We start from the raw sequence: 13,551 nt of genomic DNA on the forward strand, positions 1-13,551 counted from the left end.
GGGTGGACAACTCTCCTGGCAAACACCGCTATCTGGCTAAATCTGAGTTTGACCTGTTCCAAGTTTCAGACCTGACAAAAAGACAACTAATTGGGTGTAAAATGTCCACAGGACACTATTACTGAAAAGGCTGCAAGTGTCATTACACTAAATCATCTTCTAGCCACATTCAGCTGTAACACTGCAGCTCTTAAAACTGCTAATTTCACTAGCTAAACTAACTCCTGATATCTACCTTTTCCAATTACAGCATTAAGACCGTGAGGAAAAGGATGGTTCTAAAATGTACGGATTTTTTAAGACCACAATTACTGTTCAACAAGTTCTTCTATTACTGCTGTACTTCGAGTAAGTGGATCATCTTTTAACCAAAGCAGCACAGGAAGCTGTCACGGTAACAGTTGTCATCTTGCTAACTCACACTCAGACTCATGCACTCATACCGTTTTATGAATATACATTGACAAGCACACACACCAAAATGTTTACATTAAACAATGCATCAATCCATGCAAATGTTCTACCTACAGGTGAGCTTGACAGCTTTTCCTAGTTCAGGCAATAAGTCTCTCTGTGAAAAGGCCTCTTTCTTTGTTGAAAGATGGGTCCCACCTGATAAAACAGACCCTGACCTTTTCCTGCCACTGTAAAATGAATAACTCACTTAGTTTTTAGAAAATGAAACAATTCTGTGACTGAGTTACAATGGCTCAACCCCACAATGATCAACTCCCCTCTACAGAGCTAGGAAAGATCACTTTAAAAGAATCCTGTTATACTTAACTGTTTGCTGTTATTCGTACTTTTCTTTCACAGAACCCACCGATTTCTGCTCTATCAGCGCAGGCCAATTCAAACATTTCCTGCACAAACATAAAACACTAATGTACCAGTTTCAAAAGGAGGAAAACACTTTAATTGGTTTCCAAATTGAAATGACGCATATTAATGGGTTTAAACCTTAAAACCCTCTTGTTAAACTACATGTAATGTCCCTGTAATGATCAAAGACAATTAAAATAGCGAAAATAAGTTAACAGGTACGCCATTTCCACTGTCTCTAAAACCAAAACATACTGGCATAAAGCCATTAACAGCATGGTCTAAAAACTTGTATCTAAAAATCAACAATTGGAACAGGTCAAAACATAAAGAAGAAAATACCATTTTAACCAACAAGTAAATATAACAGCTAAAAGAACAGCAAGAACAACAACATAAAAAAAAAAAACTCAGTCACGTGTGTACACTTGTCCAAAAAAATGTGCTTTTAAGATAATCTTTGGAACCAAAGGAGAAAAACACAATAGTAATAACATATTCAGAATATATGGATATACATAATAGTACTACGACAATGACTATTTATACATTTTGTGTCCGTCATGCCCTCTCCCCCATAAAAAGCAACAGGCAGTAACTACTATACATACTGCAATACATAATTTTTAAAAATAAATGCAGATAACGTTTATATTTAAAATGTGCATGTGAATGGAACTGCTCCACTGTTGAGAGAGGGGGGCTTAGTGTTATTAAACTGAAAAACCCAGCATCCAAATTATGATTAATGCAGGCCCTGAGATGTATTTTCAAACATATAATTAGTTATGCAATTTGAACAGTTTAGTTATTTTAACAATATTTAGTATCCATTATCCAGACTAACCCATTCAGTCAAAAAAATATATATCCCATAATTGGGACAGAATGTGGTTTTATTCTGATGGTACAATTTTTAACCCCTGTTCTGCAAACCCCTCTCTGCTCTGCAATCAAGTGGTGTCAAGTTCTCCTAGTTAAACATTTGAAAATATACATATTCGTGAGTATTGATCATTATAGAAAAACACTTGTGGATGTAAATTACTGAAAATTAAAGCATGACTGTAGTACTCATAACAAGCAATAATAAAACAAAAATAAGCAAGATGGTAAAACTGGAAAATAAATATAATAATCAATTTACTTTGATTATTATTATTATTATTATTATTATTATTATTACTACTACAACTACTATGTAGGACTTTCTAAAGTGACATTTTCCAGAGAAAAAAAAATGAGGTAATACAGAAATGTCAACTTGTTTTATCACTTTTAAATATACATTTTCTCCAAATTGTCAGTCTGGTACTGAAACAGTGAGGAAATTGGATATTCCTCATCTCTGTGTACTTAGCATGAGTAACTTGTCTAACGGATTATCTGAAAAAACATCTGTGTTGCTTCAGCAGGGTACAGTTGGTGCTGATTTGTTGGGTGCACTCTTTCTGTCACTCAATCCTCATCAACTTGTTTTGACATTTTCCAAGCTGACATCCATTTGCGTCTGTCTTGCCATAGTTGCAGTGTCAAGGTAATTTGCAGATGTTTTGTTGCTCTTCTGGGTATGGACCTCTTTGTCATTATGGATCCCTCACTGTCCTTGTGCAGTCCATTGTTCAAGTAGTGTATTCAGTCACACAATGGTTTATGTTTGGGCTCAAAGCAGTATGTTCTCTTGTAATGAAAGCAATCGGAGATCACATTTATCTTTTTCAGCCAGCTAGATTTGGGTAAAAACTAGGTATCTGGGCACTTTTTGAGATTTCTAATCTTAATGCTTCACATCTAACAACCCCTCAACTTTTGGTCCTTGGTCCTTGCCAAGCATTTGTTCTGTCTTCCAGCGATGAATGTACTTCACTATGTAATTACTGTCGTGTTTATGTCTAATCCAGAGGCGTCTTCGCATTTGCTGCTTTTACAGGGTGTTAGCTGAGTAATGGCAGATACTTTGCTAAACAAGTTTTTGTCCAAGGAACAAGTCACTCTTTCCAAAATGTAGAGTATGAAAACAGGGTTGAAGGAATTTTGGGATATTTATGGAAGCAAGTAGTCATTTAGTAAGGAGCGAATCGGCTGTATCCACCCCGGTACAAACTAGCCTGTAGAAGAAAAGGTAAAACAGGTCAAAAAATCACACCAACATCCTTCTTACTTATGTTAACTATGATACAGCAGATATATTTAAATGGAAACAGCCACTAACAGTGGGCTTCTAAACATGCTACTTTGAATTTGAATTCCCATAGAAGCCCTAGTAAAAAAACAAACTGTCTCACTAACAGGAACAAAAAAGGATGCAAATTTAAGCCTCCGTTGTCAAGACAATGAAGATTTTCCAAAAAAATCATTAAAACTAACAATAACATAAAAAGTTTTTATGGCATCTCAATAAAAGTCAACACCCACAGGGGCACAGCAGAGAAAGCACACAGGCCAGAATGGTGGGCCGCGTTGCGCGGCCTCCCGCTGAGCCAAGTGAACCAGCCAAATCCCCCTCCCATACTGTAGACACTGCCTGCGGTAGAAACATCATCGTTCGGGCAACCCACGCTCCTTTGGCAGGGAGAGGGACCGAAGAGAATGCCGACACTACACTTTTAGAGCAAACAGGCCCCCCAGCAAAAAAAAAAAGAAAAAAAAGACAGGAACGGGCAGTCTCACCATGGCTCCCACTCCGTAGGCAGCAGCAGCAGCTGGTGCCAATGCGTGGTAAGGGTCTGTAGTGTACACACGCCCGTAGCTGGGGGACAATGGCAAGACAAGGAAATGGTAAGATACAATTTCCCATTCCCTCAAATGGGGTAATAATGCAATTGAGTACATTTACATTTGTTAATTTAGCAGACATTTTTCTCCAAAGCGACGTACATCTCATAGGAAATACAATTTGTGCATTACATTAGGAGAAAAAGAGACATAGCTGCAGACGTGTGATTCTTAAGTACAGCTAGTTTCTTTCCACCATATGCACCACTGTCCATCACACGAGTAGCTGCATAAAACTTTCTGAATATCGACATTTCCTGATCACTTTCCAGAGAAGATGCAAATAAGCGGAATAAACCAGTAGAAAACACAGTATAAACCTATAAATGTCACTTATGGTTTCATTACCCTCTTCTTGCAACGAACTGACACTAGAGTCAAATGTAATATGATGTCAAAATGACTATACTCATTTGTGACGTGTAGGCCAAGCACAAGAAGAATAAAAGGAGATGACCATGTGAAGTGAGCTCAGGGGAAAACAGAGTTACAAGTCTGGCAGTCATGCTGTTTCCAGTAGATATGGAATTCCCTTGGGCAGTACAACACCCTGTCCCCTCACCTGTCACTGTAGGCAGCAGCAGCAGTTGCCCCGGTTACAGCAGCTGGCTGTGCGTAGCGATAGGCGGCATAGCCTCCCTGTGAGACAGCAATGCAGAGTTCACAGTGTTAAAACTAACTGAAGGAAATGGGGAGGGGCCACAAGAATAAAGACTTAAATACTGCAACTGACTGAAGATGAAGGGGCAGTACTGGGGGAAAAAAAGGATTCAGCAGAGAGAAAATGAATTTTCTTTGAAAACAACTAACTGACACACTGACAGCAAAGGAGCAAGATGAGCACAGATGAACAGACATAGTCTTCATGAGTAGGGACAAGTTTGTCTGTTGGATACACTGAGTCAAAACTCCTTTGAAGTCCAAAGAGAATATTAATCATCTTTATGAAAGTGACATCCAGACACACCCACACAAACACAGGCATACACAGGCAGATGAATTTCCATTTGAATTGCACTCCACTATAATAAAACACCAGTGCATTCAGCCCTAATCAAGTACATTTCCCACCATTCCAGCCAAAAGCCCTGAGGAACAGCAAGAACCAGTGTGAGTGACAGGTAAGACTCAAAAGTGGGGGAAGAGACAGGCCCAGGAACCAGGGTGCACAAAAGAACATCGAGAGGGAGAAGAAAAAAACAGAGCAGGGCGAAGAGGAGGTGGTGCCTACATGCAAACCAGTATGATCAGAATGCAGGAGACTGGAAGCGTTTGGGTAAGGTTTCAAAAAAAGTTTTTGCAAGGTAGAGTCCGTAAGTCAAAACTGTCGGTCGAAAGTGGCGCTATGCATGTCTGAAATGCTTCTGAGAGGCATCGGACCTTGTACTTCCCCCAGCGGAGTGTGTATGCTCTTTTCACGTGTGCCAAACAGGAAAGTGCAAACAAAATGTGTCCACATGTTGGTTTTTTGAGACAACATAGCCTTGCAATAGCACTGACAGGATGTTAGCACATATCCTGCAGTCAGACATGAATCCTGGGCTAAAGGGTGGCCTTGACTTAAGAGCATAGAGCTGAAGGTCACAAGTATAAAATCCCATGTGGGCCCTACTGCAGTTTTCTTAATGTTAAAATTATGCCTCAAACTATAATTATGGAGGATTAGAAGTGAAGACATTTATACCAGTTTGCTAGGGTTAGCTCCAATTTTTGTTTTTAAATGATTATTCAGTCTTCATTGACCCTTTCTCCCAGTCCACCTATGTAAAACTCAAGTGAGTTAGTACAGAACAAGAAAGCTGGAATAATTGAAGATGGTCAATATCAAAACAATCATAATTACACTATTAAAAGTCATGACAGTAATGCAAACTGGGGTTACGCTCACCATACCTGAGGCAATCTGGTACTAATGACAGAGTCCTGAAACACTATTCTACAGAGAGAACAGAAATAGCCGTTGTAAACCGGGACACACACACGTACACACACATACACACATGTACACACACACCCATACTGACAAAGACAAGTAGAGCTGCCCAGTTAGGATGGTACAGACCCAGACTACAACGTCAGCACATGCCTTTTCACCTTTCTCCAGGGAAGATAATTACTTATGTGACCTTGGTCACCTTCATCATATGTTAAGCATTTTCTCAGCAGTCCAAAATGTTTTCCAAAATGGCCCTTTCCCTGGTAAAAAGTGCAAGCTGTGCTATTCGGTCCCATTTTAGGTGAACAATGACGACAACTGACATCAATGCAGTTTTATACCGAAAAGCTAAAATCATCATTGATTAGTTGTTTTACTTAAACTACATCTACACAATACGTCTAAGTCCTACATTCTATGGCATCCACTAGACAGCTCTACGGAGTGTACCTTCGCACGCCCATGCAGTAACACTCAAAGGGAGGGAGAAAGAGATAGTTGAGCAGCAAGGGAAAAGTGAAGAAGGGTGGAACAGTTCTACTTACGTATATGTCTGCAGCTCCATAAAACCCATCCTGATACACCACACTAATAGAGAAGAACAAAGGGAGGAGAAAGTGGAGAGAGAGAGAGAGAGAGAGAGAGACAGAGAGTGTAAAAAGTTACTTCACACTTGCATGCAGCATGCAGCCTGAATATGACTTCCAGGAACAGTTGCACCTCACTGGACATCATTTTGAAGAGAAGCCCATTAGCCCACTATGTCATGTCCAAGAGGACTGTGTGGTGTGCATTACTGATCCCCAGAGCTTTAAGAGGCGGAGAAACAGGATCCACAGGATCTCCATTATTCCTCTTTAAAAGGAAGCTTTGTTGGTGTCGTGGTCCTTTAGTCAAGCTAGTCTAGCTTTTCTATTGCAGTAATGGTGCATATGGAAGTCATATTTCAGCAACAGCTTTCATTAGGTTTGTGCGTACACCACAGCAGCCGCATACCCCAAACTTCCACCAAAACTGCACAGCACAGCCGAAAATCAACACAAATATCATGCAGATGACAGCTTGTGTGTGGTGAAAAACGTTGCACTGTAAGCATTGAACAGGTGAATATCTAACGTGCTACTTACTGTACAGAGAAGTAAAACTACAGATAAAGTAATAGAAGTTTACAGGCACCTAGGATAATAAATCCAGCACACATAGGGATGCATATCTTTGGTTGTCTGTTTTGGTATCTCATTGTGCATGTCTGTGTGTTTGCGTTTCCGTATAAGTAGGTTTATATGGAGGTATGTTTGTGTGTACGTGTGAACAAAGTGACTTGAGAATATGAGGCACAGAGTATTTTACCCAGGATAGGTGGGAATAGCAGGCTGGGGCACAGCAGCCCGGACAGCACTATAGACAGGGCGGCCCCGCCCTCGTAGGTGGGCCCCCCGAAACACTGCTGCAGTAGAGGCTGCCGCTGCTGCCGTAGGGTAGGGGAAACCAGGAACTGAGGAGAAGAGGGGCAACAATTAACCGTGTACAATAGTGCAACAAACTGTTGCCTCCTGCAGTGAGCAAAGAGTTAGCACAAGCCCATCGGAGTGGTGCAGAAAGGAACCTCACCAGCGTAGATCTCTGGTCCATAAACAGCCCCTACCATTGGACTGAGCTTCCACCCTGCTGCAGGACAGATGCAACAGCGTTGGAGTAAAAGGAGGTATGGGTGGGGTAGAGCGGTACGGAATTACAGGGGAGACAGAAACAGTAAGCAGTGGCACATTATTATGACAGATCGTAAACATGTAAGGAAAGCAGATTCGTCCAAAAAATGGGAAAATTAAAAGCAAGAGCTAGGAGTTGGTCACTGAGGGCTCTGAAAAAATAGGCAGCAGACCAGCATACCGTACGGCAGAGTGCCGAGGGCTTCTCCATTGGGGTATGGGCTGACCATCTTCTTGTTGGTCATCACCCTTGCTGTAGCATTGTTCACCTGGGAGGGAGGGACAGAGTATAAACACACAATCTGCAAAAAACAACTCACAGACCTACACACAGGTTGAGTACATTCAGACACACAAAAAACTAGGTTTCAGCACATGCAACCTATAGCTAACCTAGAAACTAAGACCAGCTACAGAAAACTCGCTGGCTATGTTGAGATGCTTTAAGGGCACATCCATGCAGCTAATGGTAACTGGACATTTCTATAAATATTTTGCAGAGGCACTAATATGTGGATAGACGGTGTGGGTGCAAACAGCATAAAAGCAGCAGCCAATACACCGCCTGCCCATTTATCACATCCCCTCGCCCACACTGAGCAGTTTCAAACAGAGCGGGGTAAACAGGATCCGGACAGTCCTTCTGTGCCTCCAGCTCTGCTGCCTCTTTCAGAGGATCCCTTGGCTGCTAGCAGCACAGCTTAGAGCCGCATGATCTGCCTACTCACTAATACGATAATGTGTGCTGGGTGCGGGACTGTGTGCGTGTCTTTGTGTCCGCGTCTGTGGGTGCAGGGTTGTTAGCATGGCAGTCTAAGTCATGCGATTAAAAAGGATGTACGGCCCTATGGAGGAGGTAGGAAAGTAAGCAATCCAAAATTTGAATAGTGTGTTTATGCCCAGCAAAGAGTTGAGAATGAGCAGCTATAAAGAGGAGAGCCATGCAGAGAAGAGGAAAATGGGGTGGGGAAGAGAAAGCTGGGCTATGTAGTCCACAAAGCGAAATACTGGACACATGTGTATGTGTGCATCAAACTGCAGGATCTAAAGATTTATGCTTTGACAGACATCTTTTGAGTTTCTAACCATCTCCTCAAGTCACCGAGGGATCACACTCAGTTAACACGTCTTGTACCCCACGGAAACAACATGCTGGTGCCATCTTTACTGTAGTGGACCCAATTAAATGGGGTAAATTTTACTGTGGAAGAACTAGCACTGAAAGGTTACTTAAAATGTATTATAAGGTAAAATATATTATATGGTATACACACATCTTCTATCTTAGTGCCTTCTACTACATTATAGCACTAATCAGGTAGTTTGTATGAATTCTTTCCATCTATGTTGAAGGATTATTGTAAGCCTACTAAAGTCGAGGTATAATGACAGTGATCTACTGCCACTCAATTAGCTGTCTAGGAAGGACAATATTGGCTGATAACTGGGCACTGCTAAACAGCTTCAAATTATCCTCACGGCCAGAATATGAATAACAACGAGAGGGAAATTTAAATTTAAAATAAAATGGAATTAACCCAATATCTAACACTAGTATTCACGTACCAACCAGCGTAATCTTCAGATAATGGACTCGAAAATGTAATAACTCCAAATTACTGAAAATATGCATAACTAAGAATGCTGGGGCATTGGCACTGTAGGCATAGTAAGATTATTATTAATTAGTCTGATTTACTCACACGTTCTGCAAAATAATTAATATGCTAAATGTACACATTTAGTGTGACCACCGTAACATTTAAACATTAAAATTATGTATTGAAAAAAAAATCTTAGTGCAAAACCGACATGCATATTAGACTGAGGAGAGAGAAATTAAAAATTGGGGTTACATTTCTGTGGACAATTCTGCATGGGTTTAAAGGAACAATTAAACATTCTGTTTCAGCCCCCACCACGTGGAACCACCAAACCCACAATAACACCATACAGCAAATAACTTAATCAATAAAACAGTCAAATTAAGGGAAAAAAAACACCTTGTAGCTACTTCAAAAACAGATGAAAACATCACAGCAGTAGGGAGAGAAAGAGTGGTGTAAAAACTTTGTCCAAAAAAATCCATAATACAGAAATTACACGCAGCCAAACATGGGCGCATCACATGACCAAGAGTGAGAGTAAAGAACCAAAAATAAAGAAATAAATTCAGCCAATCAGCAAGCATCGGATGCAGCATAGAGACCAATCAAAACAATCGCAGCACTCCCATATCAAATACACATACAGAGAGATAGCAAGAGAGAACGGGGACAGGGAGGGAGTTTAGAGGAGGGATGCAGGTGAGAAAGAGATAGAGCCAGTCCACATTCAAAAATAGGGGAACACAAAAATTATGTAGGAGAGAAAAAGAGAGATAGAGATCATTTTATCTAAATAAGCAATACCAAAAATCAATCATTGGGGGGGAAAAACAAGGTGCATCATCCAAAAAGCAATCAGAATCAGTGACCATTCTCCTACAAATATCACTAAAATGTGGGGAAGAGAGACACAAAGTTCCAAAAAAGATGGCGATAAGGCAGAGGAAAAGAACAATCGTCATACCCCAAAATAAAAATCAACAATGTCAGAAACACTGCCAGGCATCAATATCAAAGTGTCACAAACTAAGACTAATACACAAACTACACACACCATCCAAAAAAAGGAGAAAAGCAAGTGACAGTGATAGCCCAGAATTCCCTCCCTCTATATTGAGTTCAGAAGATTTTTGAATGAGAACCGAATCCCCTTGTCATTGTATTCAGCTTGTACCCAACAATTCTGCATCGAGTAAGGCTTTAGAGACTTACAGTAAACAATTAGGCAGGCACTGAACCAATGTCCAGTATCGCTTTATAGATTTTAGTGAGATGCGTCACCATTTCTCAGTGCCTTCATGTAGCTATCGTACTGAACAAGTAGTTTTCTGTAATAATTATTATGTCAATCAATAACATTCAACATTAGACTACATAGTATATAAATGTTTGACTAAACAAATATTAAAAAGCTCAGAATAATTTAAATCTAAATTGTGAAAATCTTCAGGCTTAAGAGCTACTGAATGCAATGCAATTATGACTGTACAAAGAGACCAAGGTTATTAATGCAAAGGTTATTTTTAACCACCGTAAATACAACCAATGGAAAAAATAAAAAAGGATGAATCAAATGAATTTTGTCAGCCAGGCCATTGCAAAGAAGATGATTACATTTGGGCATTCCCAGGAAATGTTAATGATGGGGCAGGGAGTGGAGGAGTACATACTGTTACTGTACATGTTCGGCCATTGCTGCGCTGTGCGTGTTTGGGTGTTATTTATATACACTCTATGTCTATCCATCTTTCTCAATGTCCCTTTACCGCTTCGAAACTGTGTATGGACTCTGCACTTAAAATCTTCACGTACATTAAATATCACCACGGTCACTGAAGTAGATAGCACTAAAAAGTGCAGAAAATGAAAATTAGATCATTTACCTTTATGAACAAAAAGTTCACGTTTGTCTTCTTGCGTCTGACAATGTATGAGCTCAATGTCAGGGAACATTGAGAACAACCTTTTCAGATCAAGTAATACCCTCCAGTTTCCAAATACCACATTGCAACCCGCTATAATACATTATACTACAGCGCATTAGACAAGGGCACTCACTAGACACTACACTGCAGCCAGCATTCGTGTAAATGGCACTACTCTACAGTCCATTCCAAAACAAAGTACTACACAACATGTACTAGAAAGGTGTAAAATGTACTAGACAACATGCTGACCACTCCACTTTTGCAGACGGGAGTGAAGTAAACTCAACACTACTGCTGTACAGTAGTCTTGATGAGACCTAAATATGATGCATGCTATGGAGAAGAAATCCATATTTAAAAAAATTATTTGTAAAATTATCTGATCCATATGAAAGAAATACTGTTACCACCTTGTTAAGAAGCAACGTTTGTGTGCTTTTTTGTTTTAGGGTGGGGTGGGGTCAGTCAGCGATGATGTCATACATACAAAACTTACCATTGCCGAAGAAACAGCGTGAGGACACGCGAGTGGTTACCGTGGAGACTGACAACAACACACATAGAAGTCATCAGGGAAACAGAAAAAAAAATAACAAATAAATAAACCAACAACAACCCAACAAAAAAATCACCCACCCTCCCTCCCAAAAAATTAAAACGAATGATATATTAAATTAAAGCTCTATCAAATAAAAAACAGATAAACAGAGAGAATTGTGCTCTGTGCTTTTAGTCGCCCTCAGAGAATGACCACATCAGGTGAGTCACGGACAGAAAGGCTGAGCACAAGTCCTCTCTACACCATGACTCAGTTCCCCTCGCACATGAACATGGATACTGGAAGACACAAAGTGTAATCAAGTGTAGCTAAATTATAGACACAATAAGGTAATGAAGTTTAAAATCCCTGGTCTTCCAGAATCATGGGTTAACTACAATAAGAATTAACCACTCAGGAGAATTGCATTTTAAGCAAGGTGTCAACAAATGGCCAGAAAACCAGAAAACATGTTTTATGTGGTCTGAAATATATACATTTCAGAAACATACACTTTACTTTTGTTAAAGAAAAAACCCTTTACTACACAAAAAAGATAAGGCCCACACTGAATACAAAAATCTGCATTTCAGTATGTGAAAGTTTTAAAAAAAAAATAATCATTTGATATTCCACTCCCAATACATTCAAACTGTTACAATGTGACCTGCTTAACTTTAAAGGGTATTTCCTACACTGCTTATTGGTCTTTGAGATATTGTCTGACTTTGTAACCTGAAAATATGTGGACCATTAAGGATGTGCACAGAATGCTTTTATCAGTTTATCCTGTTAAATTCATAAGCTTCATATTTGTGCCCCCGGTTTGCAGATCAATGGCAGGGCTGTTCAAACCCTGCTTCTGCAATAATGAGTCAATTACACTTAAAATTATAATTTTACATTTTGAACAGAGCCAGAAGGCAAAATTGAGAGAAAAGCTTTCCTTGAGGTTACAGATTACTGTTCCCTCCCAGAAGTGTTAGTTTACTGTGTAAATTGTGACTCTGTGAAACCAAAAATCAAACAACAATTAATATAGACAGATATCCAGGAAGATCAATATCTCAACTCATAATTCAAGACATTTAGCAACATTTATAATAGAGTTCAGAGTGACAGAGATGAAGAATAATGAAGAAGAAAAATTAATTGTCATTACTGGAACAAAACTGTACGAAGAAAAAGACAAAAAAGCAAATGAGGGGGACACGTAGAGCACACCAGAAATGTTACAAGACTGCGGAAGTCATGGACAGATGTAACTGAAGAGGCACGTAGAAGTGCACAACAGAGGGTAAAGAGTGACCAGACAAGGCAGGAGCCAAAACAGTAACAAAACTGACTGGCATGGAGAGAGAGGAAAAAAGTGAGCAAGAGTGCGAATGGGAGAGGAAGAGATGGAGAGGACCATTAGCTGTCCATGAAAGAGAGCGTAAAGGAGGAGGAGCAAGTTATGTCCCCTCCTTCCCACTCTCTCTCTTTCTCAGACTCACACACCCATACACACATACATACCCACGCATCCGATCATGAATTTTCATCCTCATCCCCCGCCACGAAAAACAAGCATGCAGCGTATCAAATGAAAAGCTCGACAAGTCAGGCCCAAAGCAAAAGATTAGCATACTACACAAAAGCCACCCTAAAAATAACTCAACATTTGGAGTGGAAGGAGCCAGAACCCTCAAAGGAATGAGTCTTAGATCAGAACTCAATTTGAGCTTTTAGGCAAATTAAAAAAAAATTGGAATAAAGAACGACAAATAAGATTTATTTTAAAGTTCATTCTCAACAAGGTCTGTGACTGCCTCCCACAACTCACAATAGAACCTATTTTAATTTGTTTTACTATTTTACACTAATCAGCCATGCAGAACAAAATGGACAATATATGTTTAGGGGGACAAAATTCGAAATGATACATATTTAAAATCACGGTTTTCTTCATGCAGTTCCCTATTATGCAAACAAAAGACTTTGGATAACTTCTAGCATTATCCCACATGCAGCAACACTCAGACAAAAGAAACCTTCTAGTTCCATGACAGCTACTGTGTGACCAAAAGCTCTGCGCCACAAGAAAATCCCTCATCACCACATGGGAGACAGGCAGACAGGAGGTGAAGAAAAGACGGGAAGACACATGGACAAGACGACAGGAAGGTGGTGAAGAAAACGGAATGACGGTCGGACAGGTGAACAAGAAGACAGGGCACAAGAAGGCAGGTGATGA

At 40.0% G+C, this 13,551-nt stretch overlaps 1 protein-coding gene across 7 annotated transcripts in view; it reads right to left on the minus strand.

Annotated features, from left to right (window-relative positions):
* Nucleotides 1-2,016: 2,016 nt before the first annotated feature.
* Nucleotides 2,017-13,551, minus strand: part of LOC108926034 (RNA binding protein fox-1 homolog 2-like) — a 31,904-nt gene continuing 20,369 nt past the window's right edge. For 2 of the 7 annotated variants that reach the window (XM_029250429.1, XM_018738463.2), the window contains 7 exons: nucleotides 7,424-7,511; nucleotides 7,145-7,201; nucleotides 6,884-7,028; nucleotides 6,079-6,121; nucleotides 4,160-4,236; nucleotides 3,493-3,571; nucleotides 2,018-2,930 (listed from right to left, as the gene is read on the minus strand). In XM_029250429.1, coding sequence (XP_029106262.1) covers nucleotides 2,886-2,930; nucleotides 3,493-3,571; nucleotides 4,160-4,236; nucleotides 6,079-6,121; nucleotides 6,884-7,028; nucleotides 7,145-7,201; nucleotides 7,424-7,511 — 534 coding nt within the window. In that variant the 3' untranslated portion in view covers nucleotides 2,018-2,885. Of the gene's footprint in view, nucleotides 2,931-3,492; nucleotides 3,572-4,159; nucleotides 4,237-5,490; nucleotides 6,122-6,883; nucleotides 7,029-7,144; nucleotides 7,202-7,423; nucleotides 7,512-13,551 lie in introns of those variants that run through there. The other 5 variants (XM_029250431.1, XM_029250428.1, XM_029250427.1 and 2 more) reach the window with 5 other exon arrangements.

Source organism: Scleropages formosus, chromosome 3, assembly GCF_900964775.1.
Source record: "Scleropages formosus chromosome 3, fSclFor1.1, whole genome shotgun sequence".
Classification (NCBI taxonomy): Eukaryota; Metazoa; Chordata; class Actinopteri; order Osteoglossiformes; family Osteoglossidae; genus Scleropages; species Scleropages formosus.